Source organism: Lepidothrix coronata, unplaced genomic scaffold, assembly GCF_001604755.1.
Source record: "Lepidothrix coronata isolate B3197 unplaced genomic scaffold, Lepidothrix_coronata-1.0 Scaffold95, whole genome shotgun sequence".
Classification (NCBI taxonomy): domain Eukaryota; kingdom Metazoa; phylum Chordata; class Aves; order Passeriformes; family Pipridae; genus Lepidothrix; species Lepidothrix coronata.
This window is the reverse complement of record NW_016690275.1, coordinates 1,951,690-1,976,495: the sequence shown is the minus strand read 5'-3', so window position 1 is coordinate 1,976,495 and position 24,806 is coordinate 1,951,690. Positions and strand designations below refer to the sequence as shown.

The 24,806-nt window shown below is 36.1% G+C and overlaps 1 protein-coding gene across 2 annotated transcripts in view; it reads left to right on the top strand.

Moving 5' to 3' along the window:
* Positions 1-24,806, top strand: part of LEMD3 (LEM domain containing 3) — a 43,999-nt gene extending 19,193 nt beyond the window's left edge. The window contains exons 3-14 of one of the 2 annotated variants that reach the window (XR_001876022.1): positions 1,433-1,496; positions 8,077-8,144; positions 10,155-10,234; positions 10,315-10,463; positions 12,223-12,324; positions 13,344-13,446; positions 13,675-13,853; positions 19,407-19,532; positions 21,194-21,275; positions 23,947-24,052; positions 24,144-24,222; positions 24,459-24,754. Coding sequence is in view for 1 of the 2 variants with exons in the window: in XM_017822179.1 (XP_017677668.1) it covers positions 1,433-1,496; positions 8,077-8,144; positions 10,155-10,234; positions 10,315-10,463; positions 12,223-12,324; positions 13,344-13,446; positions 13,675-13,853; positions 21,194-21,275; positions 23,947-24,052; positions 24,144-24,222; positions 24,459-24,622 (1,176 nt within the window). In the remaining variant the exon portion in view is untranslated. Of the gene's footprint in view, positions 1-1,432; positions 1,497-8,076; positions 8,145-10,154; positions 10,235-10,314; positions 10,464-12,222; positions 12,325-13,343; positions 13,447-13,674; positions 13,854-19,406; positions 19,533-21,193; positions 21,276-23,946; positions 24,053-24,143; positions 24,223-24,458 lie in introns of both variants that reach the window. The other variant, XM_017822179.1, reaches the window with a different exon arrangement.

Here is a 24,806-nt window from a genome sequence, read left to right as displayed (position 1 = left end):
GATTGCTAGCTATGAAGATTATACTGTTTAGTTCTGTCCTTTATGTGGCCCAATCATTAATTTGAAAAAGGAAAAAGTTGGTCACAACAGTATTTCACATGTCCATTTCAGTGTAGCTATTAATGAAGTCATGGATGTACCTACTGGCAAATAAATGGAACTTGAAGTACAGCTGGTGGTGTGTGTGTGCTGAAGGACTGTTTTTCCTCTTATGCCATGCCTACTGTTTTCCAGCCAGGAAATGAGTTAGTAAGGTTGGTTTGTTTCCTGAGGCACCAACTACATCAATTTAATCTCAGTGATGGTTTTGTAGTACCAGAATAGGGAGAGGGGGGGCTGGTAATTGTTGGTAATGCCGATGGGAAATAATTTGTCAATTGTTTGATCAATGAAAGAAATATTCTGCTTTTTTTGGTATCAGTTTTCTTACAAAAAAAAGTTGGACCATTCACATTTTAAAATTATGTCAACAGTGCTAGTGCATCAGGGAATTGAGCTTAATATGTGTTTTTCTTTTTTTCCAACGTGAGTATAATCAGCAGATGCACAAACTGGAAAATTACTTTTCTTGCATATTTTTTTGAATGAAGGTTCTAGTCTTAACTCAGCCATTTGATAAAACTTCAAGCCCAACATTTCAGAATGGCTTTTGGTGGATGCAATTGTATGTGTATCTAATTACATGTTCTTTGTCTATATTTTGAATATTTCCTTCTAAATAAAATGTTCCTGGATATATCTTAATGAAATTGCTCATATCTTGGTAAGTTTAACTCCCCTGCAAGTAACAATTATATCTCATATTCATGCTTATTTTGGGAATTAGACCTTTTTATATTAGTGACGTATGCAGGAAGTATCAACAAGATTGTATAGTCCACAGCTTTCTGTTGTGGTTTGCGTTTGTTTTGTTTTTTGTTTGTTTGTTTTTTAAATTAAGTTACTGTAGTTTGAAGGTAGACAGTAGAAATCTTCCTTTGCTTGGAATTCTATGCCAGAATGTGACCAGTACTTTAGTGTGACTTGTATGAAATGTCTCTGCACATTTAAGAATAAAAACTACTATTTTTACATAGTAGTTATCAAAAAGCCACCCCAAACAAAACAGAAATTTCTTTTGGGTCATTTCACTCTTCTTTCAGTAGTATCAAAATAACCTTTTGATCAGTTGCTTTTAGCTGGCAGATCCATCGGAGTCCACACTACAATCTAGTTTAGTTTCAGTCAAGACCTGAAAGTTCAATGGAGTGGATACTTAGATTCAAAATACGTTGCCTGCATCATTGCTGATGTGCAAAACATTACAGCTTTCTACCTGTATGTGTAAAACCCATTTTTTTTCTCATGGTATATAAAGATTTTTGGGGTAAATGGAAAAAAGTATATCTCTACTACTGTTTGTTTTGACATAAATATGTTTTTCTAATTCTAGGAACCTGAAAGAAACCTCATGAAGAGCTTGTATGCGCTTCATGACAAATTGGCACAAGTAGCAGGTAACACTTTAAAAATATTGTGATACAGTGTTTGGCAACAGCTACAAAGAAGTCAATGCTCACATAGCGATTTGCAACAAGTGATAGCCATTTAGAGTTCTGTATTGGGAAACTAGAAATCCTGTTTCTAGTTCACTTAACAACTTACACAGTGTGACACCTTTTGTTGCAATGTTTGTTAGTTAATGGGATAGGCTGTTGAATATTGTGATCCCGTGGGGTTTTTTATCTAATACCTTAATGCTTTATTAATCTGATTTTGTTAAAAGGCTGAAATTTGCTTTATATGGAGAGGAATATGTGGGGTTTTTTTAAAGGTTGTTCATTCACTAAGGTGAAAACCAAAATATTTTGCAACAATGATAAAATGGTTACTAATAGAGTGAATAGTAGTGGTTGAACAAGTTTGCCTTGTTAGACTAAAAGGTCCAACTTAACCATATTAATTACATAGTAACGAAAAGTACTGTGTATAGTAATGTGTCAGAGATGGTGTTTAGGATTAGTATTATTGAATATTCAAAGTAAAAAATAGGGTGGTTTTATCCAGAGTCGTAATGAACACAGCTTTAAACTGCGCAGATAACTTACACATCGCAATCAGGAAATGGTTAAGTTAGGGCTGTGTTTATAACTTTGGCCTCTGGTGAATGCGAATTACAGTTGAGTCTATTACATGACTATTAAGCCATTTTTATTATTCTTGCTTATTTAATTCATAATGTGTTTAGGAAGCCTTACTGGTCTTTGTGCCAACTATTTGTTTTGCAACAGCAGGTTTCACCAAGAAAGCTTTGTCATTGTTATCAGGTGCTACAGACATTTCTCAAACATAAAAAAATGTGGAAACAACTCTGTGTCAGATATGAAACCAACAATTCAATATCTCAAGGCTTTATAGAAAATCTGTGTGAAAGTTGAGCACCTTTGTAATACCTTTTACATTGCAACAATAATCTTCCAGCAGAAAGCTTTTGTTTCCAGAGCATTTACAATATCTGCAGCACATATGTTTGGACAAACCCCACACATTTCTTTTTGTTTACATTACAGAATCACATTACAGAATGGCCCACAGTGGGTCTTCTGGTCCAACCTCCCTGCTCAAGCAGGGTCATCCTAGAGTACATTGCACAGGATTGTGTCCAGGCGGTTCTGGAATATCTCCAGTGAGGGAGACTCCACAACCTCTCTGGGCAACCTGTTCCAGTGCGTGGTCACCCTGCACAGTAAAGAAGTTCTTGCTCATATACAGGTGGAACTTCCTGTGCATCTGTTTCTGCCCCGCCTCTTGTCCTGTTGCCTGGCACCACTGAGAAGAGCCTGGGTCCATCCTCTTGACACCCTGCCTTCAGATATTTACAGATATTGAAAAGGTCCCCTCTCAGTTGCCTCTTCTCGAGGCTGAGCAGGTCCAGCTCCCTCAGCCTGTCCTCAAAAGAGAGATGCTCTAATCCCATAGTCATTTTTGTTGCCTGACATACAGCATGTTTCAGCTCAGTGTTCAAGCTGATTTTCCTTGCTTGATCATTGTCATGCTACTTCCCTCTGTTTTTTGAAGAGAGTGTAACAGCTTGCTGGTTTTGCTTAGTGTGTCATCTGGCCCTCCAAGGGCCATACGGTAAACTGGCCTTAGGTGTGACACCTAATTTCTACATCTGTGAAAGGAAGGGAATTTTCTTTATTAGCTGGGGCTTACTTAAATGCATGTAGACCTATAAAAATATTTGCTTCTCTGCCTTATGAGAAGGAATTTGTGTGCTCCAAGATGTCTGCGTTCTTCCCCAGATCTCAAAGGTGCATTACTCTCTGTTAGTCTATTTCTGACTAAGAGGATCTTCAATGATGCCTTTTAAAAAATATAGCTTTCCTTTCTGGTTAATGATAACCCTGAAGAGATGATACAGACTGAAGCTATATTGTGAGATTTCCTGGTTGCTCAGGAGAGTAGCTTTCATACCATCTGAAGGACATAATTCATCTCCAGTTAGACAGAAGTTATCCTCAATGCCAAGTTTCTTAAGGTATGAGAGGAAGAAGTCTGCCATCCATTTTTGAATACCATATTGATGTAGACATGGCACAATATCTGGAAGCTGTTTAAAAGGCATAAAACAGAGAAAGCTGCAAAGGAAATACAGGATTTTGGTGTACACAGTGCCCCACTTCAAAAGAGACAGAAGTTAAGGAATATAGTTTTAATAAAAATGGTGCTTTTCAGGTCTCTCTGCATACTTGGAAAAGTTTCTCTCATTTCATACTTGGCTATGAGTCATTTGTTCATGTTATAACTATTAATATTAAAAAGGCAGGCTGGAAACCTGAAGTAATCTGTTCTGTTATTCAAGATCTTGACTACCATAAAGATGGTCCCTCCAAAATTTGATTTTTAGCTCTGTTTTATTAGATTTCTTATAATTTTACTGAGCTAGTTTCTTGCCTTGTCAAATTCAATTGGAGAGTGAGGGGGCTTTTAGAAGGTAGAATATGAAGAAACAAAAAGCATATCAGTTCATTAATTTTATTTGACTTAATGTACTGTGTTCCAGCTGTAGATACCTATTCTGTACTGCGATGCTCTGATATGATGTCAAATTATTTAATTATCCTATATAAAAATAGATTACCTTTTAATGCATCACTGTTCTCAGAATTACTAGTCTGCCAAACCTACAGTGCATAATGTCTACCTCATAAGACACTAAGGGGAGACTCATCCAGGTCTCAGTGGAAGTTTGTGTTCTTGTCTTGAATAGTTTAGCCATTCTTCAAAACAACAACTTTTTATAGACAGTATATATTTCAGTGCCTAACACTTTCTGCTAAACCAAAATACCTGCTTTATTTAAATTAGACTTTTTTCAGGCATATGGTAATTACGGGATGTCTTGGTCTTTCATGGAGAGATTCAATAGATCACATCCACTTTCACTCAGACTTGCAAAATGAATAAACCTAACCAGTATATCCACAGGAAGCAGCCAGCTACCCTTAGGTATGACCCTTCTTTCTTGTAGATAAAGGATTTTTTAGTTAGCAGTTTCTTTTGCTTGGCATTCTCTACGGTGTGATCACCTGTTGGATTTAGATGTTTTCCTTCTAACCTAATGCAGAGCACAGGTCCTTGAGATGCAGGGGTGAATTAGGCTTTCATGTGTAATAAAGGCTTACTGTTAAATCCATGGCTGCAAGAAAATCCTGGCAAAGCACTAAATATTACTTAATATTCATTTCAAGTGTCAGCTACTGTATTTGATTGCTGTCACAGGCTCTCTGTTCTGTCACTCTCCTTAATCTTAAGTTCTTCAGGTAATTGATACAGTAATTGATACCAGTGATTGAACAAATTTAGCAAGTTCTGATGTTCTGTAGTGTTACTCAGCTTTTGAGTTTGCCTTTGGGAGACTGGGCATTTTTACTTGCTCTTGCAACGTGTTCTGCTCCTGTTTTTCTTCAGCTCCCCACTTTAGTGTCCTGCTGCAAGTAACCTGCAAATGTGAGACCTTGTACATTGCTTATATTTTGTATTGATTGACTGTATCACGTCAAGCTGTAAGCTAGGCATCTGTGCTTAAATCCATGTCTTCCTTGAAGAATTAGATTTCCACTGGGTTTTGGTACCAAATGAGAAAATTATTTACAGTGTAAAGCAGTTATAGAAAACAGAATATTTCTGTTTGAATATGCTGCAGTTCATAAGTTAAATGCCTAAATGAAAGTCAGTTTCAAATATTATAATCTGCACGGGAAAGGAGATCTGACTTGGTTTCTGTATTAGAAGCAATTGAGACAACTGACTTAAATATTTCTTTAGAAGCTTTAGTTGCTTTTTGGTAGTATTTCTAGGACAACTCCTCAACTTCTTATGTGGCTTACCCAAGTACACTAACATAAACTAAAGAGTAGTTTTGTGATCCTTGCTGGGATGTTACTTTTTGCCTCCCTATGAAAGCAAATAGAATGGTTCTTTGATTGAAGCTGAAATTAGTGATCTGTGCCCAAGAAAAGTTCAAGCAGAAAGATCCATGCTTTCTGTAAACTTGCAATAGACATTTTAACAGAGAGGCAGTTTTTACAAAGAACTCAGATGTATCTTGCAGCAAACTTGTGTAAAGTTTTTTTTGTCTGAGCTTCAGTTTTATTCCTGGATATAGGGCCTCAAATGGAACAGCTGGGAAACATTTTTGGCTCAGACTATGGAAAGTGGGTTTCCAGGCTAAGTGGTTAATGATTGTACCTAAGTTATTCAAAGTAAGCCTTCATTTGCAGAACTATTAGCTAAAGCAGTGACTGAAATGGCATATAGGAATATCCTGCTGTTGCAGTAAAACAGAAGGTTGTCTGACTTGTGAAATGCCTAACTTTCTGTAAGCTTTCAAATTCATGAGTTTTTTAGAAGAAAGCTGCTAAATGGTTCTCAGCAATAAATGTGTTGGAATGAGAAACTGCATCTCCAGTAGCTTTTTGTATAGGACTGAAACTTCATAACTCTGATTAGCTTACTTGTTTTGAGAGTGGGAGGCAAGATGAAAGGGATTTTTATTCCTCTTCTGCTCCCCCCCCCGGCCAGTATTGTGTGAGGGAAATTTGAACTGATGGGCCTTAGACATTGTCAGAGCCCAGGCAGCAAAGGTGTTTTTGACTGTTAAACTTGTTCAGAGGGAATATAGTCTGAAAAAAATTTCAGAAGCATGACTGAGAGAAAACTGTCTTCTGATTTCTCAAGATGAGACCAGAAGCTGTGAAGTCCGTATGCTGGTTGTGTGCTGCATAAACATAATTCTTGGAAGAAGGCAAATAAGTTCTAGATATAGAACAGTATGTTTACACCAGAGACTGTATGAGTATGATATATAGTTATTTCAAGTCTGCTAATCTTGAAACATGAAATCACTGATGATTACACATCTAAATTTATAGGCTGTAGAGTTTATACTGTACAAAAAGAATGTCTACCTAAATTATGTACAAGAACAGCCCATAACTCCAATTCAGGTGCTGAGTTCTAAAAGTAGAGTGGTTTTTGGCAAACGTGGTACCAATTTTCAGCAGTAGTTTTGATCTCTGTAGATTTGCTATAACAGTAGACTCAGGCACTTTGAACGTCTAAGACATTGCATGTTAATTATCAAGTGAAACATCTTTCAAAGTGTTCTGCTCAGCGCTTGATTCAAAATACATGCGTGCACACAGGCTTAGTTCCAGCAGCACTTCTAGGCCAGGTAGCATCTGAGCATTCTTTAAAATGCTGTTCCTATTTCTCTATATCCCAATGGTAAGAGAAGAGCATGCCTGTTATGATAATGTGCTTGCAAGACCAAGTTCACTTAAATCTGTTGAAGTGTACTTTAACAAGACTTTAGCAGTCGGAGAAGGACTTTGGTTTCATAGAAACACTTAGTTCTCTGGCACTCCCTACTGTGAATGAGACATGAAGGTGCTTCTCCATAACTTGCTACTGTTTCCTAATTTTTGCTTACATTGCATTGAACGTTCTCATTTGTGTAGGGAATTAGTACTTGAAGCTGCTCTTTTTAAAGAGTATTCCAATATAAGCAAAGGTTTACATTTTATATAAGCACAAGTGTCTTAAATTTTCATAGCCTTGCTATAGCTTTGGGAAGAATACAACTTGGTATAGCTTGAAGAAGGTAAGGCAGGTGTAACCCTGAGCCAGTGAAAGACTGGATTTGTTGTTTCCTGTCATTGTTTTGGCACAGTAAAAGCGTAGTTACAGATTTCAAGATTTAGGTTTCTTTTTTTTTTTTATGAAAGATCGGAAAACAGTGATTTGCCACTTGCTGATAGTTCTTCAGAAATGATGGCCTAGTGATAGATGAAAACCTGGTGTTAGACCTTTTCCTTCTCTGTATGACTTTGTGTTGGTATGACTGTCACTTTTTATGAATCATGTACCTTTAGTTTAGCAAAGAAGATCAGATATATGATGGCATGTTGCTATGCAGACTGACTATGCATATACCTTATTTCCTGGCTACTTCTGCATACATTCAAAAACGATTAGGAGATGGTAAAAGCACCAGTTTCAGGCCATAGTGAGATTTTGTGTGTTCAGGCAGGTGATGAGTTACTGTGATAACTATACCAATCTAAAATGTAGTAACTTCATAGTGCCTGAAATAATATTATGAATGTGTTGTGACTGGAACCTGGTCTCTATAACGGATGATATACGTTTCAGAGTAAATGGGAATTATTTAGAAGTTGAGTCAGGGTACAGCAACTGTTTTGTGGTAATGTCCTTTTCGTAGTTCTTCATACTACCGTTTTTTCTGCTTTTGGTGTAAATACTGAAATACACTTTTTGAGCAGTACATGAAGTTGTATTGATGTGATTTGTACATATTATTAGCTCTGACAATCATCAGGGTTTTTAGACTTTCTTTGAAGGAGAAATTTATGCAGAGAAATTTATATATTGTTAATGAAACTTATGAGAATTACTGTGCTACTGCTGCTTGTGTAAATTATGTTAACCGGAAACTTGCGTTCAGGTAATTTTATTTTATATAATGCAGTAATTATAGATCAAAATAAACAAAAGCTTTCGTTTTACCAGGGGAACATGAATGTGGCAGCTCTGTTCAAAGAAACCTTACCGTCCAGGAGGCAGCTGCATATTTAAAAGTAAGCAAATGAGGTACTTTTAATTGGTTGTATATAAGATTTGTATAAGTTACAATTTGTAAGGCCCTGGTTTCCTATCTAGTGTATTGACTAAAATTTTACTTAGTATTATTTGGAAATGTTTGGAATTGATGACTTTAACATGTGCTACATCTAATTTTTATTTGGGGATGTAGGGAATATTTGAGGAGAGGGAAGGTGAAAGAAACTGGCTTAATTTCAATGAAAGTGTAGCTAGTAGTGCTTCAATGGCATGCAGGGCTTTTTTCCCTTTCATTAAAACACCGGGACATGATTTGGATTGATGGAGATAGTTGACCAACATAAAAATAATAAACTTATAAAATTCAAATATCTAGAAGCTTCTCCAGAAACGAGTATACTGGTTTTTGAGACTTAGTATAAAGAATACTGTCTTCCTTTCTTTGTGAAGAGGGGTCGACATGTGGATCTGTGCAGAGAGACTGACAGACAGCAGCTGTGTGGAGAGGCCATTCATTGATGGCCACTAATTCATTTAAATAGAAATGGTCAAAAAAAGGCCTTTTTGTTAATTTGATCAGTGTGTAGTGGTATGAAATCCCACTCCCTGCTGTCATTCTCCTGTCTTACTCCCCAAATAAAAGATAACTCTCGCCTTGTCTTGACAGCTCTAGGGTTTATTTTAGCCCATATTGGTGTACCCTACAGTGGAAAACTACTTGAAGCATTTAAGAGGCTGAGAGTAGATTTCTTTGATTGGATGAGGAGGAGTTAATGTACATATACATGTATACATGTATATGTACATGTATATGTACATATATATGTACATATGTACATATATATGTACATGTATATGTACATGCATACATGTATATGTACATGTAAATGTACATATACATTTGTATATGTAATATACAAATGTATAGGAATTCTACATTTTGGCAATCCTTTACTTAGTAGACAAAAAGGGGCAATGTTTGAGAGCATCCCAAAGAAGTTGCTAACACTAGTTTATAGTTTGGCAATTATGATCTACATCTGTTAAAACCAGTTGTATTGTGGAAAAATTAAGTTGATGCCATAGAACTGATTGTCTCGACCGTCTGTTACTCTGAAAGAATGACAGTTGTTATCATAACTGTTTTAGCTCTGCTAGGAAGCTCAAATTTAGTATGAAAATTTGTCACTTTGCAGGAAGTCTCATTTAACCCTACAGTTCCTCATTTTGAGAGTATAACTCCTTTACAGAATTTCTGTGTTCAGTTACTTTTTCATACTTTAATCTCAAACTGAAATAGTTACTGTTTTTTTTATGTGCTTATTATGCTTTAATTCTAGGCAAGTTACATTATGTGAGGTTCAAACGAAAGATGGAAATAAATCTTTTTTTGGGAGTGCAATTTCAAATATAATAGTAACTTCCATTTTGCTTTTCTTTTTCTGCAAAAGAACACGCAAGGTGAGCTATGGAGACAGCCTAGCTCAGACAGCAGTGGATGCTCTCCTATTAGAGTTGATACCAAATAATTAAAAGTCAGTGTCTAAATAGTGATGTCAGTTCTTGATCTACGAACACTGAACTGTTTGCAAAATATGAGTAAAACCTGATTTTACTCAAGCTTCTTAAAAAAGATCAGAGCATGGAACTGCTTTTACAAGACCCATTTCCAGCAGCGTTTGGATCTGTTTGGAGTTTTATTCTTGGAGTAATTTTTTTTTTTTTTCAGTGAGCGCCGCCTAGTGGCTGAATAATTGTTTTCTTCTTGTAGGTTAGAATTGTTAATTAAACAGTGAATGTGGCTTGACTTTTCAAACAGTCCTTAGTTTGAGGGATACTGGTGAGTCTGATAACTGCTCATAGCATATATAAATTTACTTTGCGCAGTGAACTTACTCAAAATCTGAAGAATCAGGAACAAAACAACATTGTTTTGGCTACTAATCTGTGCAGAATCTGAGTTTTATTGTGGCATGATAACTTCCCGGTTGTTTATGAAATTACTCATTAATATTGTATTTTGACAGAATTTAGATCCAGAATATGAAAGTGTACTTAACAAAGCATTACAATGGATCTTGAATAGTGGGGAAGATGTTGGCATAAAGTAAGTGGTCTTTATTTCTTAGCTTAATTTGTTCTAAGAGAATGTATCATTTTTCATAAGTACTGTATATTTTTTAATAGGTGTCTCAGCAATGACCCTAATGAGATGAATGTCACTAACGTGACAGATGTGAAGTATCTGGAATCCACTAGTCCAAAGATGTCTTTCAGGTGTCGTTTTCGCCGTGCGTTTGTTAATGTAACTCACAGATTATCAATATTGCTCCTGGGTAAGTTAATAAAACGGTCAAGATTTTTTTGTTGTAACTTGTGTTTATCTAAATGCACAAGGAAAAGTTAACAGCACGTTTAGAGAAAGTTTTTATTCAACCACAGAACTTGGAGTTTCTATCAGTGTCTTGATTAAAATTCAATTTACTTTGCACTTCTCTTGCACCACCCTGTCTTCACACCGGTTGCTATCATCTGCTTCTGTAATCAGCTGAACATACTCATTCTTTGGAAACTCTTTTTCCCTATTCCCAAAGCAATATCTTGTGGCTTTCAAAAGTTCCATGTGGAACTGATTAGAAAAAGCAGTAAAAAGACATAATAGATGTAATTTTGAGGATATTTCACTGTTGTTGAACTTCAGAAATGTAACTACAGAAAAGATGATCTTCCTAGTTTTAGGAAAGGTTGGATATCTAACATGGTTGTCACCAAAAATTCTTGCCTCTAAGAGTATGTTGTAAAAAATGTATGTAATCCTTCAGTAAGACTAATTAATTTAGGTTTTGATAGTTCTTTGATTGAGTTTCAAATTCACCCAAGTTTATTTTATTCTGAGCCATACTGAAAACTATGCAGCATAAAAACAGGGTACAAATGAGTGCAGACACTTCACTCCTTTCCATGTGGCTGGATAATAATATTGAAGATGCACAGTTCATCTCACCTATTGAATATTTAAAAAATCATTTATCCCAGTGTCTTAACAATGTCTTGCTTATGAGGAGAAGACTTGAGACCTCCTTCAGTAGCCTTTTGATGAACCAAAAGAATCAAAGGCAAACTGTCCTAGATTGCTGTCTTTCTGATAACAGTCAATACAAGGACTGAATTGGGATGTGGAGATAAAACTCTGTATCCGAGTCAACCACTGGTCTTAATCATGCTGAGCAAATTGCTTCATGTCTCACCTGTAGTTAACATTAATATGGAGCACCTTTTGAAAAATAAACTACTGCATAAATGTTAGATGTGTTGTCATTAACTAACAGTCATTTTGGCCTAAAATGATGTCCATCAGTCTCTTTGATATATCAGTTAAAACTGCCTTGTGGTTACTGATATATGAAAGAAACTATGTAATTATAAATTGTGTATGTGTGGGTTTGGGTTTGATTTTTTTTTTTTATATTGTTAATTGATCGCAGGTGTAGTGGTGCCCTCAGCAAAATAGAAGAAGGAATAAGAACTTTATTTTCAACTTATGCTGCTGACCTTCCTAACTAGATTGTCCTTTTTGGAAAATATTCAAAGTAATAGAAAAAGAGCATGAAGTACTTCATTGCAATAAATACAAATCTGTAGCTGAACTGAAGCAGTCCAAGTTAATTTGCTTTGACCAGTATATCTAAAGCATATGACTTTTCTGTCAATTAAAGAATATTGTGCGTTTTAAAATCTAAACATGTTCTTAATTGTCAGTTTATGTGACTGTTAATATGACTTTTAATTTTCCCAGTGTGATTGTTTTACTGTTTTTCTTCACAAATGGGTAAAATTTAAAATCACAGTCCTGGGAGATACCAAGCTGTTGCTAAAACAATGAGTGTTTTTCTAAAAGTAACTTCTTTTCAAAGTGGAAGGAAGAGGTTGTGTTTCTGTGTAGAATACTGACAGCAAGTACAATGTATTTTACTAGTTTTAGAATGTACAGTACTTGTTAGATAGTTCAACCAACTTTTGAATTGTGCCCTGTAATCTTTCTTAAATAACCGATGTTCTAATACTGTTTAAAGAGTATTATGCATCTTAATGCAGGTATAGTGATGGTTTGGGGAGTCTTACACTACATGAAGTACCGTTGGGCAAAAGAGGAAGAAGAAACGAAGCAGATGTATGATATGGTGGTAAAAATCATAGGTATGGCTTCTTGAGTCACATCTGATGTATGTATAAGCTTTCAAAGAACTGGCACTCATTCAATTATATTTTCTTCCTGTTTGGTAGCCAGTGCTGTTAGAGTTCTTGGTCAAATGTGTGATTCACATGTTTTTGTTTGCCTTTTTTTTTTTTTAAAAAGACACCAACTATCCTTTAAACCTAATCAAAGCTTTTGGTATAAAGATTGTAATTTGTGAATTGCATCAATATGGCTATAAAATTCCCATTGACTTAGTAGTATTTTATCCTATATTGAAAACAAATACAAATGTGATGTTTGTTTACTAGAAGTATGGTGACATGTTGCTTTCTGTATCTGTTTTTTCAGCCATCTTCAGCTAAAATATCTGCTCCAAAAATGTGTTAGCCCTCAATTCCATCCTTAATGGTTTTTCATAGAAAAAGCAGCTTTTTAATGAGTTACTTTGAGCAGAAATTATGTTGCTAAAATGGAATGCATGATTGAGTTCTGAAATCCTGCCTTTCTACTTGAAACCACAGTGTTGGCAATAGTTTGTGTTTGTAGTTTTTAAGCTCTGTTTTGGGCTGCATTTTTACTTAAATTGTTCTATTACTTTCATCTATGGCAGTCACCATAAATACAGAGATGGTAGACGAATCAGAACTGTTTTCCTGTTTTTACCATTTTCCTACATTTTTTGTTTGCAAATCAATCTTTGTTGAGGTGGAGGGAAAGCACTTTATTTTTAAAGATAGGCTGTCTTTGCTAACACTTAAAAGTACCAATCAAGAGTAAGAGCTCTCTTCCTTTATTTCAAAGTTATTACGATACTTGGATGCACTGTGCTTGGTTAGTTTTCTTAATTTGCCTTCAGCATGGCTGGGAAAGAAAATGTTTCAAAATGCCAGAAAACCTTAACTATTAAATTGGGAGGGATCTTGAGTAGGTGTTCATTGCCAGAATTGATACTTTTTTAATGTTTACATGAACTACATAGTTATCAGTTTGGTTTTTTTTTTTTTTATGATGACTTCAGATGTTCTAAGAAGCCACAGTGAGGCATGTTCAGAAAATAAAGAGTTGCAGCCTTACATGCCAGTTTTACATGTGCGTGATTCTCTAATACCTCCTCAGGACAGGTATGTTCTCACTAGAAGTAATGAATTTCCTTATGTGTAAAGAGGGAAATTCAGTAAAAAATAAATGGGTCAGTTAACGAAGTTAATTTCAGTAGGTTGCACACTGTAATATTTGGAGATTCTTATTGACACAGGTGGGGGGAAAAGCATTGGATTTCTCTTACGTGCTGGATGTCAACTATGCAGACTGTTATTGCTAACTTTGTAATTCTTGCTTCAATTTTTAAGGAGGAAAATGAATAAAGTCTGGAATCGAGCAGTTGACTTTCTTGCAGCAAATGAATCTAGAGTTCGCACAGAGACACGAAGAATAGGTGGTGCCGAGTTCTTGGTTTGGAAGTGGATGCAACCTTCTGCAGCATGTGACAAAATTTTAGTAATACCATCAAAAGTGTGGCAAGGCCAAGGTATTGAAGTTATATTTTGCAACTATAGTTGTTTTAATTTCTGCATCTAACTTCTAAATAGTACTTTGTTGCTTGAACATGAAAGGTTTGTTTTCTCTCACACATTTAAGGATTGTTATGAACTGTTAGTGTTATTTCTCTGTTATCTTGTTCTATAGACTTACTTTTTCTGTGCATTGTATCTGCCTTGTTTTCAAGGAAAATGAGCTGTTCTGTTATAGCTACTGCAGAAAGACACAGAGGGCAAGTAGCCAAAGTGAGTTGCTTGTTCCTTTTCATGAATTAAAAAAAAATACTCTTTAGTTGGTCAAATTCTGACATGCCTTACACTTACTGGAAGTAATGTAATTCGTTGTATCTGACAGCAGATAAATTGCATCTTGCAGGCTTGAGTTTCTTACTGTTAAGTTATCAGGTACCTAAAGATGGAGTTTGGAGGAAGAGATGTTTATTTTGAAAGGGAAACTGCTGGGACAAAAGATTCCTCAATTAGGAGAATGTGCATTTTGAACATCTCGTAGTGCCTCCTCTCTGTCATAAATGTTTTTCAAGCTTCGTGGTGTAAAGCATTTGCTTTAATAGAGAAGGCTGTTGTCATAAATGGGTTTTGCAGTGTTCTGTGACTTTTTAGCTTTATTGTGAAACCAAGTGGCAAGAATCTAGTGAGTTTGCAGTTGTCTGTCTACTGTGGTCATATTTTCCTAGTTCTTTTTCTTTCTGCCTTTCTTCATGTTAAGCTTCAGGTTTTGGGGTGGTTTACTTTTATTTTGGTCAATGAAAAATTGAAACTGTTAAGTCTTGAATTCTAGTTTGCAGTAAAAAAGGAATGTTCATTTCTATCTGTGCCTGAGTGTGAAAGCAAATGCTTAAAGTCTTTATTGCAAATTGTATAAATGTTGTGACTTTTTAAAAGAGTCTCTCACCTTGTGTTCCTCTATAATGCCATATTATCTCTCCAGTTGGACTAAAATAAAAGCTGTGCAGAATCCTAGTTTATAAACTCATCAGCTTCTTTTGATGGTCATGGACAGTGGTTGCTTCTCCACTTTTTTGTTCAGATTTTTTAATTGGATATTATCAAGGTAGTATTGTGTGTTACTTCTATGGCTTTGGACTAGATGATGAAAAAAGCCTAGTTAAAAACTAGAGTTTTTGCCCTGCCTAGTCCTACTTAAGCGAAAATTCTCCCTGGCAAGCAATTGCATCTCTGTTCGTCTGGAGTATGCTAATTTTGATCTTAGTTTAACTAATGCAAGTACCAATAGACTTCCTTCTTCTACTTTTTACTGGTATACATTTTTATTTTTAAGAAACATTGTTTCCCCTAAAAGAGGGTACAGTTTAAAGCAGCTCTTTCCAATGTGATTTACTTTACAAAGGTAGACAGAAATAGCTTCTTTATGGCTTGAAACATTTATGCTGTAGCAAACTTGATCACCCAAGTACAAGTACTGCTGACATTCTGGTTTTGTCCCAGGCATGTTTTAGTAAGTTCTATGTAGGCTTTCAGCCCTTGGCTCTTAAATTTTGCATTTCCCTAAGTTTAAAGGAAAAATGACCAATTCTCTCTGTCAATATGAAAAGCCAAATATTTTGAGGCATTTGCAGATATTTGACATGTTAACTGATGAGGGTCTTTAGTAGTCTTGGGACCCATTTCTTGCTTGACTATGCAAAATGTTACGTTGGGATGTCATTATATACTTCCCAAAGTTATACTACTGGTTTTAGCATTACGTTTCTCATTTTAAATAATTAATTCAAAATGAGGGCTTAAAAATACCTTGTGAATCCTACTGCAGACTTGAGGTTCTGTAGTCATTGTCTTGCAGTAATGTGGCATTCTGCTATGATAACTGTACTGTTTGATTTCAGTTTCTCAGTTTTCATTAGTAAGATGTCTTTATTGAATTTAGTACTAGAGTTGCAGAACCTTTTCTGTCTAGGACATTGTACATTAGGGATGTGCAGGTGCTTTAGGTACTACAAGAAAGAAATGGTGGGTTTTGTCAACAGCTGTCTGTTCCATCTCTCATTTAAATTGAGCATAGCTTCTGCAAAATATATATGTATATATATGTGTAGTTTATTGTTCAATACAGGCTGTGAAACATGACACTCCAGTTCTAATTTACTACTCATTTGCTCTCAGTTTTTCTTGTCCTGTTTGACTGCAATATAATCATGCCATGACAATTCTGTCCTGTATTAGAAATCAGACTGGATTTTTCTTCACCTGGTAGACTTCTCAGTGTGTGATAGTTCAGGCGGTGCTTTGCTACGTGGAATATACATTGGACACTCTCAATAGAACAGCAGTTTCCAAAACTTCCCAGAAAGACAGCTACTGTAGTAGCTACTGTTAAGTACCATCCAAATTTGAGCATCTGATACCTACGTTAGCATAGTGCCAATGTGGACAGAATAACTTAATCTCTCATCTGTGTCTTTTATCTGTGTGTTACTGACTATTATTACACGCTTAAGACTCTTTGCTTTCTATTGAATAGGACATATCAAAATCCATTCTGTTTCAGTCTGTTTAATAGCAATTTTCCTAGTTTTCTTGTTATGTTTGCAGATTAGCAAAGATGTTTGAAAAACTGAAATTGCATACTTGGGCTCTATCAGAAGAGCATGGAAATAGAGTGGCTAGAATGACAGGGATCAGTTGGGCTCTTGGTAGTCAGCAAGCAAAGGCAATTTTCACATGCAAAAACTCTCTTTATTTTGTGCTCCTTGTTTTCAAATGACTGTTTGAAATAGTTCCATTGCATAAGTCTCATACTTTTTGCACAGCTGCTTCTTTTCTGATGTTAGGAATTCTACATGATGTGTCACTTTCTTCCTTTTTTGGAATTATACATCAACTGCAGCTAAGTTCATACTCCAGTTTTGATGTGTGAATATAGAAGTTCATAAATCTAAATACTCTTCAAGACTGCTAGACCCTGAACAGACTCTGTACATAGAAAATCATAATGAATTCTTGGGTTTGAATCCTGTGAATAAATTTCAAGGTCACAGTTTTTTACCGTCTGAGATCTGATAGTGCTCTGTAGCTGAGCACAACACCTGAGGATGTGCAATTGAAGAAGAAAGCCTCTTGATCTGTCTGCGTGTACTAGGATATCAGTAGATGATAGCATGTGTTTTAACTATGGGACCTGCAGCATGCATGAAATCTAAGCTCTACTGTCCGTTAGCAGCATGTTTAAGCATCACCGTGACATTTCATTCAGTCCTTCAGGATGCAACCCATGTTTTGACAGTTTGAGTGGTTTTTTTAATAGATCAGAATAAATTCTGGTGCTGTTCCTTTGAAATATTATCTACTGGATACAGCAGATGTATTTGTAAAAAAAAAAAAAAAAGCCCATGGTAGGATGGACAAATACAATGTTTTGAAAACAGTATACAAGAGGACAGTCAATCAAGAAACAATCTTCATCATATCAAGTGTAATTTAGTTAAATCAATGGAGAAAACTCCACATTCCTAGTGTGTTCAGTTTGCTTTTGAAAGAACAGATACAGTTGTCCTGTCAGGCCCTTGATAATGGGAGCTCTAAAGAAAAATAGGTAGGCAGAGCTCCAGTGTAGCTAAGCTAACAGCAAAAGCCAAAGTTCTTTGACAGCTCTGGAGACGAGATAGACTTCTCTGAAGTACCACATCTAGGGTGATATTTCATCCTGCAGCATGGAAGATAACCTGTTACCTCTTGTGAACGACACCCTTCCTCACTAGCTTGTGAGAACGTAATCCTTTCTCCAAACAAAACCAATCAAACAAACAAAAAAACCACATCCCACAAACCTCTCAACTCTACTCTTTAACTGTTGTAAGAAAACTCTTGGTTTCATGATTCTGGTAAAATGCTGCATCTGTCCCATGCTTGTCTTCTATTGCTGAATGTAACTGTATTAAGTCAACCGTACTCTTCTCCTTGGTAAGATTTCGATTTTGGTATCTTTCATGTTTACTAAAGAACCTCGTGTTGTGTGAAAGTGCATCATTTCAACATTTTCAGACAATTGTTTTATCTTTTTGTTCTTGCCTTTGATTAGAAGAGTTAGTACTTAATAAATTACAGTGATCTGTGGCTTAACATTGAAAAATCTGTTCTTCAGAAACATAGTTACCTGTATTTGATATGAGTCTTCAGCCTTATCAGATGCATCAAATCCACATCTAAAGATCCTTTGGGCTGTCTTATAACCCCTGGTGATGATACTCAGGAATTCCTTTAGCAATAATATATTAGTCATTTAAGAGACATAGAAAACTTAAATGTTCCTTTTGAAGTCAGGGCAAAAGCCACTTCTTCCATCATAGATATGTTCCAGTCACAGTGATAGAGGTTGATGAAAGCACATGTTTTTAGCTGCTGCTGTTCTTTGAATCTGATATGATACAGTCATACTCAGTTTAATGTAGTAAAACAAAGTACACTATGAATGAAATAACAAGTAGCTTCCTTTTCTTGAAGGTGCTCAGTAGTCCCTAAGGGGAATTTATGAAAGTCCTAAATTTTTTGTCAGTGACTTATTGCATGAAGTTGTGGTTTTGCTTTCCCGTTTCATCTTTACCTTTTTACCCTCATCCTGTAAGTCTTACTCTTGAGACCTATTTAGAAAAAGGTGTGAAGTGCTTAGTTAATCAGCATGTACCTTAGACTGTTGTCTTGCATTATGTCTGCTTATGCCCTAATTGTGAGGAGAATTATTTTGTATGCTCCACACCAGTGTAAATTTTCAAATAATCAGTACTGTAACCCGAACAGCTTTGTCACAGAAGTTTCTCTTTTGGGGGAGAGGAGAATTAATTGTTACAGATGTGTAATGAAGATCAAGAGACATCTGTTAACTATGCTGTTTTGAGTTCTGCTGTGTAGGTGCAGCATTAACTTGCCTGTGTCTTCTCTAACCTCCCCTTTTGGTCCCATTTCTGGTATACATTTTAATGCTTACTACTGTTCTAGCATTAATTTTATACCTCACTGATTTCCATGATCATTTTTAACCCTTATACATAAAAAGCTCCATCTGAGTTGCAAAACTTACTTTTAATTTACCATGAGTCTGAAATGTTTTTTGAGAAAAACAGAGCTCATCTTTATTTTCATATGCTGCACTGCTCTGGGCACACTTGCTCTACCAGTAGGATGTTACTTAATGTTGGAAGCAGTTTAGTTTTCTGCTGGTGGTGTGCTCTGGCTGAAGTCGTCACCTGGAGCACCTGAGATCTTCCAGTCAAAAGGACATAAAAATTATTAGAAACTGGAACAGGCAAAGCTTGGTTTATACAGGTATTGATGCTAAAGGGTGAATTACCCATTTAGTTACTTTTGCATAGCTCAGTGGTGTAGCTGCTGCCATAAATCTCATTATGAATTTTTTGGAGTTCATAAACAGCTTGCAGAAATGTCGATCCTCTGGGCCTGGGGTCTCTGAAAATAACTACTATTCTTTATCCTTGGATTGAAACCATGTGCTGAATAAACCTAGCTATAAACAATCAGCACATAATTTCCTCAACCCCACACCTTTTCAGGTCCAGGTCCATGACTAGGCCACCCCAGATCACCTTCTCCACTATGGTGTGGTGCCCCAGTGTACAATATGCTGGTGACATTTCACCCCCCCCCTTGATCTGCTGGAGCCAAACTACATGAGTAAGGTAAGTCCATTTATTTTTCAATGTTGCTTAGTTCTGTAAAGTTTTTATTGTATACCCTATGTATAATTTTTAATTAGGGGCAAAAAACTTTACAAAACCATGTGCTATTGAAAAAGGACTTGTCCTTAAACTATAGGCAGCTCAGAGATAGATGTAGTGTCACCAGCATATTTAGAAATCTATTCCCAATTAAAAAACAGGTAGTTGTTACAGGTGTTGGTGACTTGCACTCTATGTGTGTGTGAGAGTATATACTAGTAAGAACATTTTTAGTTATTTGGGGAACTTACAGTATGTTCGATATTAGAATTGGAGGCCATTTTTTCTAATTTCTGGTTGGTAATTGTACTTTGTTTTTTTGCCTCAGAAATTTACATAAGAAGCAAGTTTGTCTATGTCATATCTGCAGGCAGTGAATTTTCTCTTGGTTAGTGCTTGTCTTTCACAAGCAATGTCTTCCACATGACTGAATTTCTTCCATGACTGAATTTCTTCTATGTGACATGGTTTTTGTTCTGGTAACATACAGAAGAGCAGCAGTGTTCATGTATTTTAGATATACTTGAAAGGTCAGCAGTAAGAAGCACAGATATCTGCCCAAAACTGAGACTTCTAACCCTGGGAATGTAACATCTTGAATCTGTCAAATTTTTCAAAAGTAGGAAGAAGAAGAAGCATTAGCATCATTTTGGAACATGATTTTGCCTTGTTGAGATTTTTGATCTTATATTTAAGCTCTTGAATCTACTTATCTCAAGTCTTCAAAGTAAAACTTTCTTCAAGCCTTGAAAGTTGTTTTACCAGGTCATCCCATTTCATTTCTGTTGCTGGTTTGTTGGCCCTTCTAAGGGCACAGAGCTGCCTTATCTGAATCTGAAGGGGGCTCCTTGACTCCTTTTCTCGTGGTCCAGTCTTCTGTTGCAATTCCCACAAGTAGAACTTAGGAACTTTAGAGAAGTTTATATTTTAAAACTCCAGAATGTATTTCATGACACTGTTTAGCTTTGAAAGAGTTACTCTGTTATTTTTTATTTCCATCTTTCTTCTTATTTTATGCTCTGGTGTGTTTCATTTCAGATTTTTGCAAGCTTCTGATCATTTGTGTAGAGCATTTAGGGTTACAAAAGCTCCATCCTTGTCTAGTGTTCTTGACATGTTACTGCAATACAAATGCAATGCAACATCCATCTAAACGGCTCCCTATTTCTTAGTCAGATGGGCAGCAAGATGCCCCAAAAGTGGAAGAAATGAGATTTCATCAGGCAGTTAGAACTGAATAGTTAACCTGCAGCTCCAAAAATTTGCTCCAGGTGTGTTAAGTATATCTGTCTTTTCATGGAGATGTAATGCAAATCCCTTCTCTTAAGTATATGGTATTTTTAAAAATACCCTGAATCCCTTCCATGTACTGTGGCCTGGACATAAGAGAGTGACTTAAACACAGAAGTTGTAAGTCTAAAAAAATTCAATTAAGTATGGTACATTTTCTTCATTGTGGTAGAATACTGTGGGAAACTTAACGTGCTTAAAACTTTTTCATAAGTGAAGGAAACTTTCTTTTGAGTAAAACCAGAAAGATATTAATGTATAAAGTTGACACTTGTTAACTCAATGGTATTATGCCTGTCAGTAATTAGTATTAACTTTATTTTTCTCTGTAGCATTTCATTTAGATAGAAGAAACTCACCACCGAACAGCTTGACACCATGTCTAAAGATTCGCAATATGTTTGATCCAGTTATGTAAGTAAATGTTATCTATCTGTATTTCTGTATTCTTTTGGAAGAGGCCATTTCTTTCCTCTGAGAGGGGTTTGGAAGAAGTGAGGAAACATGAACACCTTAAAAGAAATGAACAGGTTGTAGAACAAAAAAGATCTTTCTCTTAACACCAATGAGAAGAGATTAAAAAATCCTTATTTTCTGTCTTCTGTCCTTCATTGTCTTGCTCTGTGTCTTTGGTTCACTTCTTGAAGAGCACTGCATTTAGTCAAACTACTTGGAGCAATGAATAGTCTTCCTCTATTAATTAATTTTGTAAATGTTCAATTATATCAGCTGACAAAGGAAACTAATGTGGCCTAACAACAGACTGTAAGTTTTTCAAGTATTGTAAAGTATTCTGGAGTATTTATTCTGTTATAGAGCTTGCAAAATTTGCATTTAAAAGGCTGAATTTACTACTTTATGGCATTGTAACTGCCTAATTTTGAAGCAAATGGATTTTTATAGTGGGAACAAATTAGTGCTGAGTACTGGCTTCTAATGCTCGTGTGTAATTCTAAAGTATCTACTGTAACAAGCCTTGTTTCACCTGCCAAGAATTAAGGAATTTTTTGGTAGTCTTTTAGAGCCTCATCCACTGCACTATTCTGTTACATCCCCTTTGGCTGTGGACTAGATCATGCAAGGAGTTGGGGACTAGCACATAGGTTATGACCCCTCATCCCGTCAAAACTTTCAAGTCTGGTTTGTCCATTGTAAAGAGATACAGGACTCCAGTAACTTCTCTGGAGTAATTTATTCCCTGATGCGATTATACAATGGAAAAATGAAGATGCTCTACTGTCTTACAGGGTATGCGTGAGATGCTAGTTGGGACTGAAGAATGTGAGAAATTGAGTGGAAAATAAAAGCTATTGATTAAAACAGGGAATAACAGGAAGTAGGAGAGGACATCACAGTACGGACACAAGTGATTGCAGAGTTTGGATATATTTCTTCAGCCTTGTTTCTAGCCACACTTAATTACTTTAGTTCCTTGCCTTATTAATTTAAAAGCGCTTAGCTAATTTAGCTTAGGACAGTGTTATTCCTAGCATAGAGAAGTACTCTAAAACATTTTTCTCAGTGGCTTTAGGACTTAATGACTGGTCAAAGACACGAACTGTAGCTTCTATGATAATTTTCAGGTTGCAGTAGGGTGAGCAAGACTGAAATTTTTAGGCATTGTTCTTGAGGCAAATTGATCCTCCTGTAGGGGGCTTAAATAAAACATGAGATTTGCAGAGAATTTTGAGTGACATCCTTACTGTCCTTCCTTCAAAGAAGACTTCATGAGCTATATTGGTTAGTCTGAATAGTACTGAAGTAAGTCCATTCCTGAAACTTCACTGTAATATTTGGTGTGCTGTATTGGTTATTTTCCTGTTTCAGAATTAGCTGTTCAAAATGTCTGCTGTCAATGGAACTAATAACTGAGATGTTATTTTTGTCAGAACAATCTCTCTTTACAGCCTATATCTTTGCTGTAAGCTTCAGTGTTTTTCAGTACTCACCCAATCTATGCCCAGCAAGTGCATTAGAAAGACCCCACATTTATAGACTAGTTGTTCTTCTGTTTTGACACTTCTCTTTACTGTGTGTGTCCAGTCAGCTATTTTGAACATTGCAACTTCTAACATATTCACTTTTTGTAGACCTTTTCTTTTGGAAGCTGACCTAGCTCCATTACTGGACTGTTGGATTATAGTCATAGTGAGATACTTCATCCAATTACACGTTGCACGCCCTAGCCCATTCCTCCTCTATGAGCTGTCTTTCAGAGGATTGCAGCTTAAGGAAGTACTTTTTATCACACCTTTGGAGTTATCTTAAAACAAACAAAATTCAAAACCCTCAGTGCAAGACAAACTATATTATCCAACTGCTTGTGTCATTAGAGGAAGAAGGGTTATGTTCTTGTCCCACAATCTGAAAGGGATGAATGCTTTCAATGAGCACCTGAAACAGAGAACGCACCAGTGTATGCGATTAGGTTGGCATACTGATTTGACATTTGCTGTGAGTGCAAAGTATGCTTAACAAAATTAGTTTAGCTGCTCTTTAAGTTATTGTATACTAAGGGTAATGACTAAATACTTTCTGGCGATATGCCAGTAGCTGTAGAAGCAGCCCCATAATAGAGGTCTTTTCTCTTGACCTGAGAGTCATCTGGGTTATATACCAGTTAATTTGTATTTATCAATGTTAGCACAGTAAATAATCATCTTTCTACTGCCAAAAGTCAGGACACTTACCAAGGGAACAACTTATCCGATTTGTTCACTTGTACATCGTGAACCCTCAGATCACAGCAGCAGACTTAAATCTTGGTGTGTGTTCTAGACCATTTACTGTACTGGACAGAAATGTGTTTTTTTAAATATCTGTCCAAACATCACTTGCATAAGCCCATTTTAGGACAATGCCCTACTACCCACATACAGATTATTATTTTTGATTCCTAGGGCTGAATTTTCTAAATACACAATTTATTGTGTATTCAGTAGTAAAAGTCCTAAATCTGCCCCAGAGGCATATACCAGAAAATTATGTCAAGTTGCGCAGAAACCAGACTCAGTGGGCAAGGATGAGACTGTTGTGAATGTTTAAAAAATTACGTACCTAATTAAATTTTTCATTGTTTGCCTAGGGAAATAGGTGATCACTGGCATCTAGCAATTCAAGAAGCAATCTTGGAGAAATGCAGCGATAATGATGGAATTGTTCATATTGCTGTTGACAAAAATTCACGTGAGGTGACTGTCTTTCCAGTAACATATTAATACTTTGTTCATCCTTTTCTGTTGGACTTGTAAAAAACCCAAACCCCTCTCTCTCTTGCTTTAGGGCTGTGTATATGTCAAGTGTCTCTCTCCGGAGTATGCTGGAAAGGCTTTCAAGGCATTACATGGCTCTTGGTTTGATGGTAAGGAATGCGAGTTTATAACAAAACGTGGGTAGAAATGACAGAAGATGGGTGAAGTTGGAGTTTTTTTAAATGGTGAAATTTTTAAAATTATTTGTATCCAAAGTATTGAGCAGTAACAAAAAACCTGGTAAACTAATTTTGATGTAATGATGTGTTTGTGTTTTACATTCCAAAGCAAAATACAACAGTAGTGAACTAGAAGGTTTCTCTTTTCCTATTTCTTTGCCTCATAGGAAAGCTGGTAACAGTAAAATACCTGCGACTAGATCGGTATCATCATCGTTTTCCCCAGGCTCTTACTTGTAACACTCCACTGAAGCCATCAAACAAACACATGAACTCTATGTCACATCTGCGTCTTCGGACAGGCACAACTAATTCTCAGGGAAGTTCCTGAGAAGACTTTCTACAACTGCTAGGACTGTTACTTGCAACAGGAATTTTCCTGTTTGGCTGCCGTCTTCCTTTTTTAGTGCTTTTTGTATGTAATACTTCAATGAATTAAATAAAAGTTTGAACGTTCCAGAAATCATGTTTCCAAAGGGACTTAGCAATGAGGCAGTAATACTGAGCTGACAAAA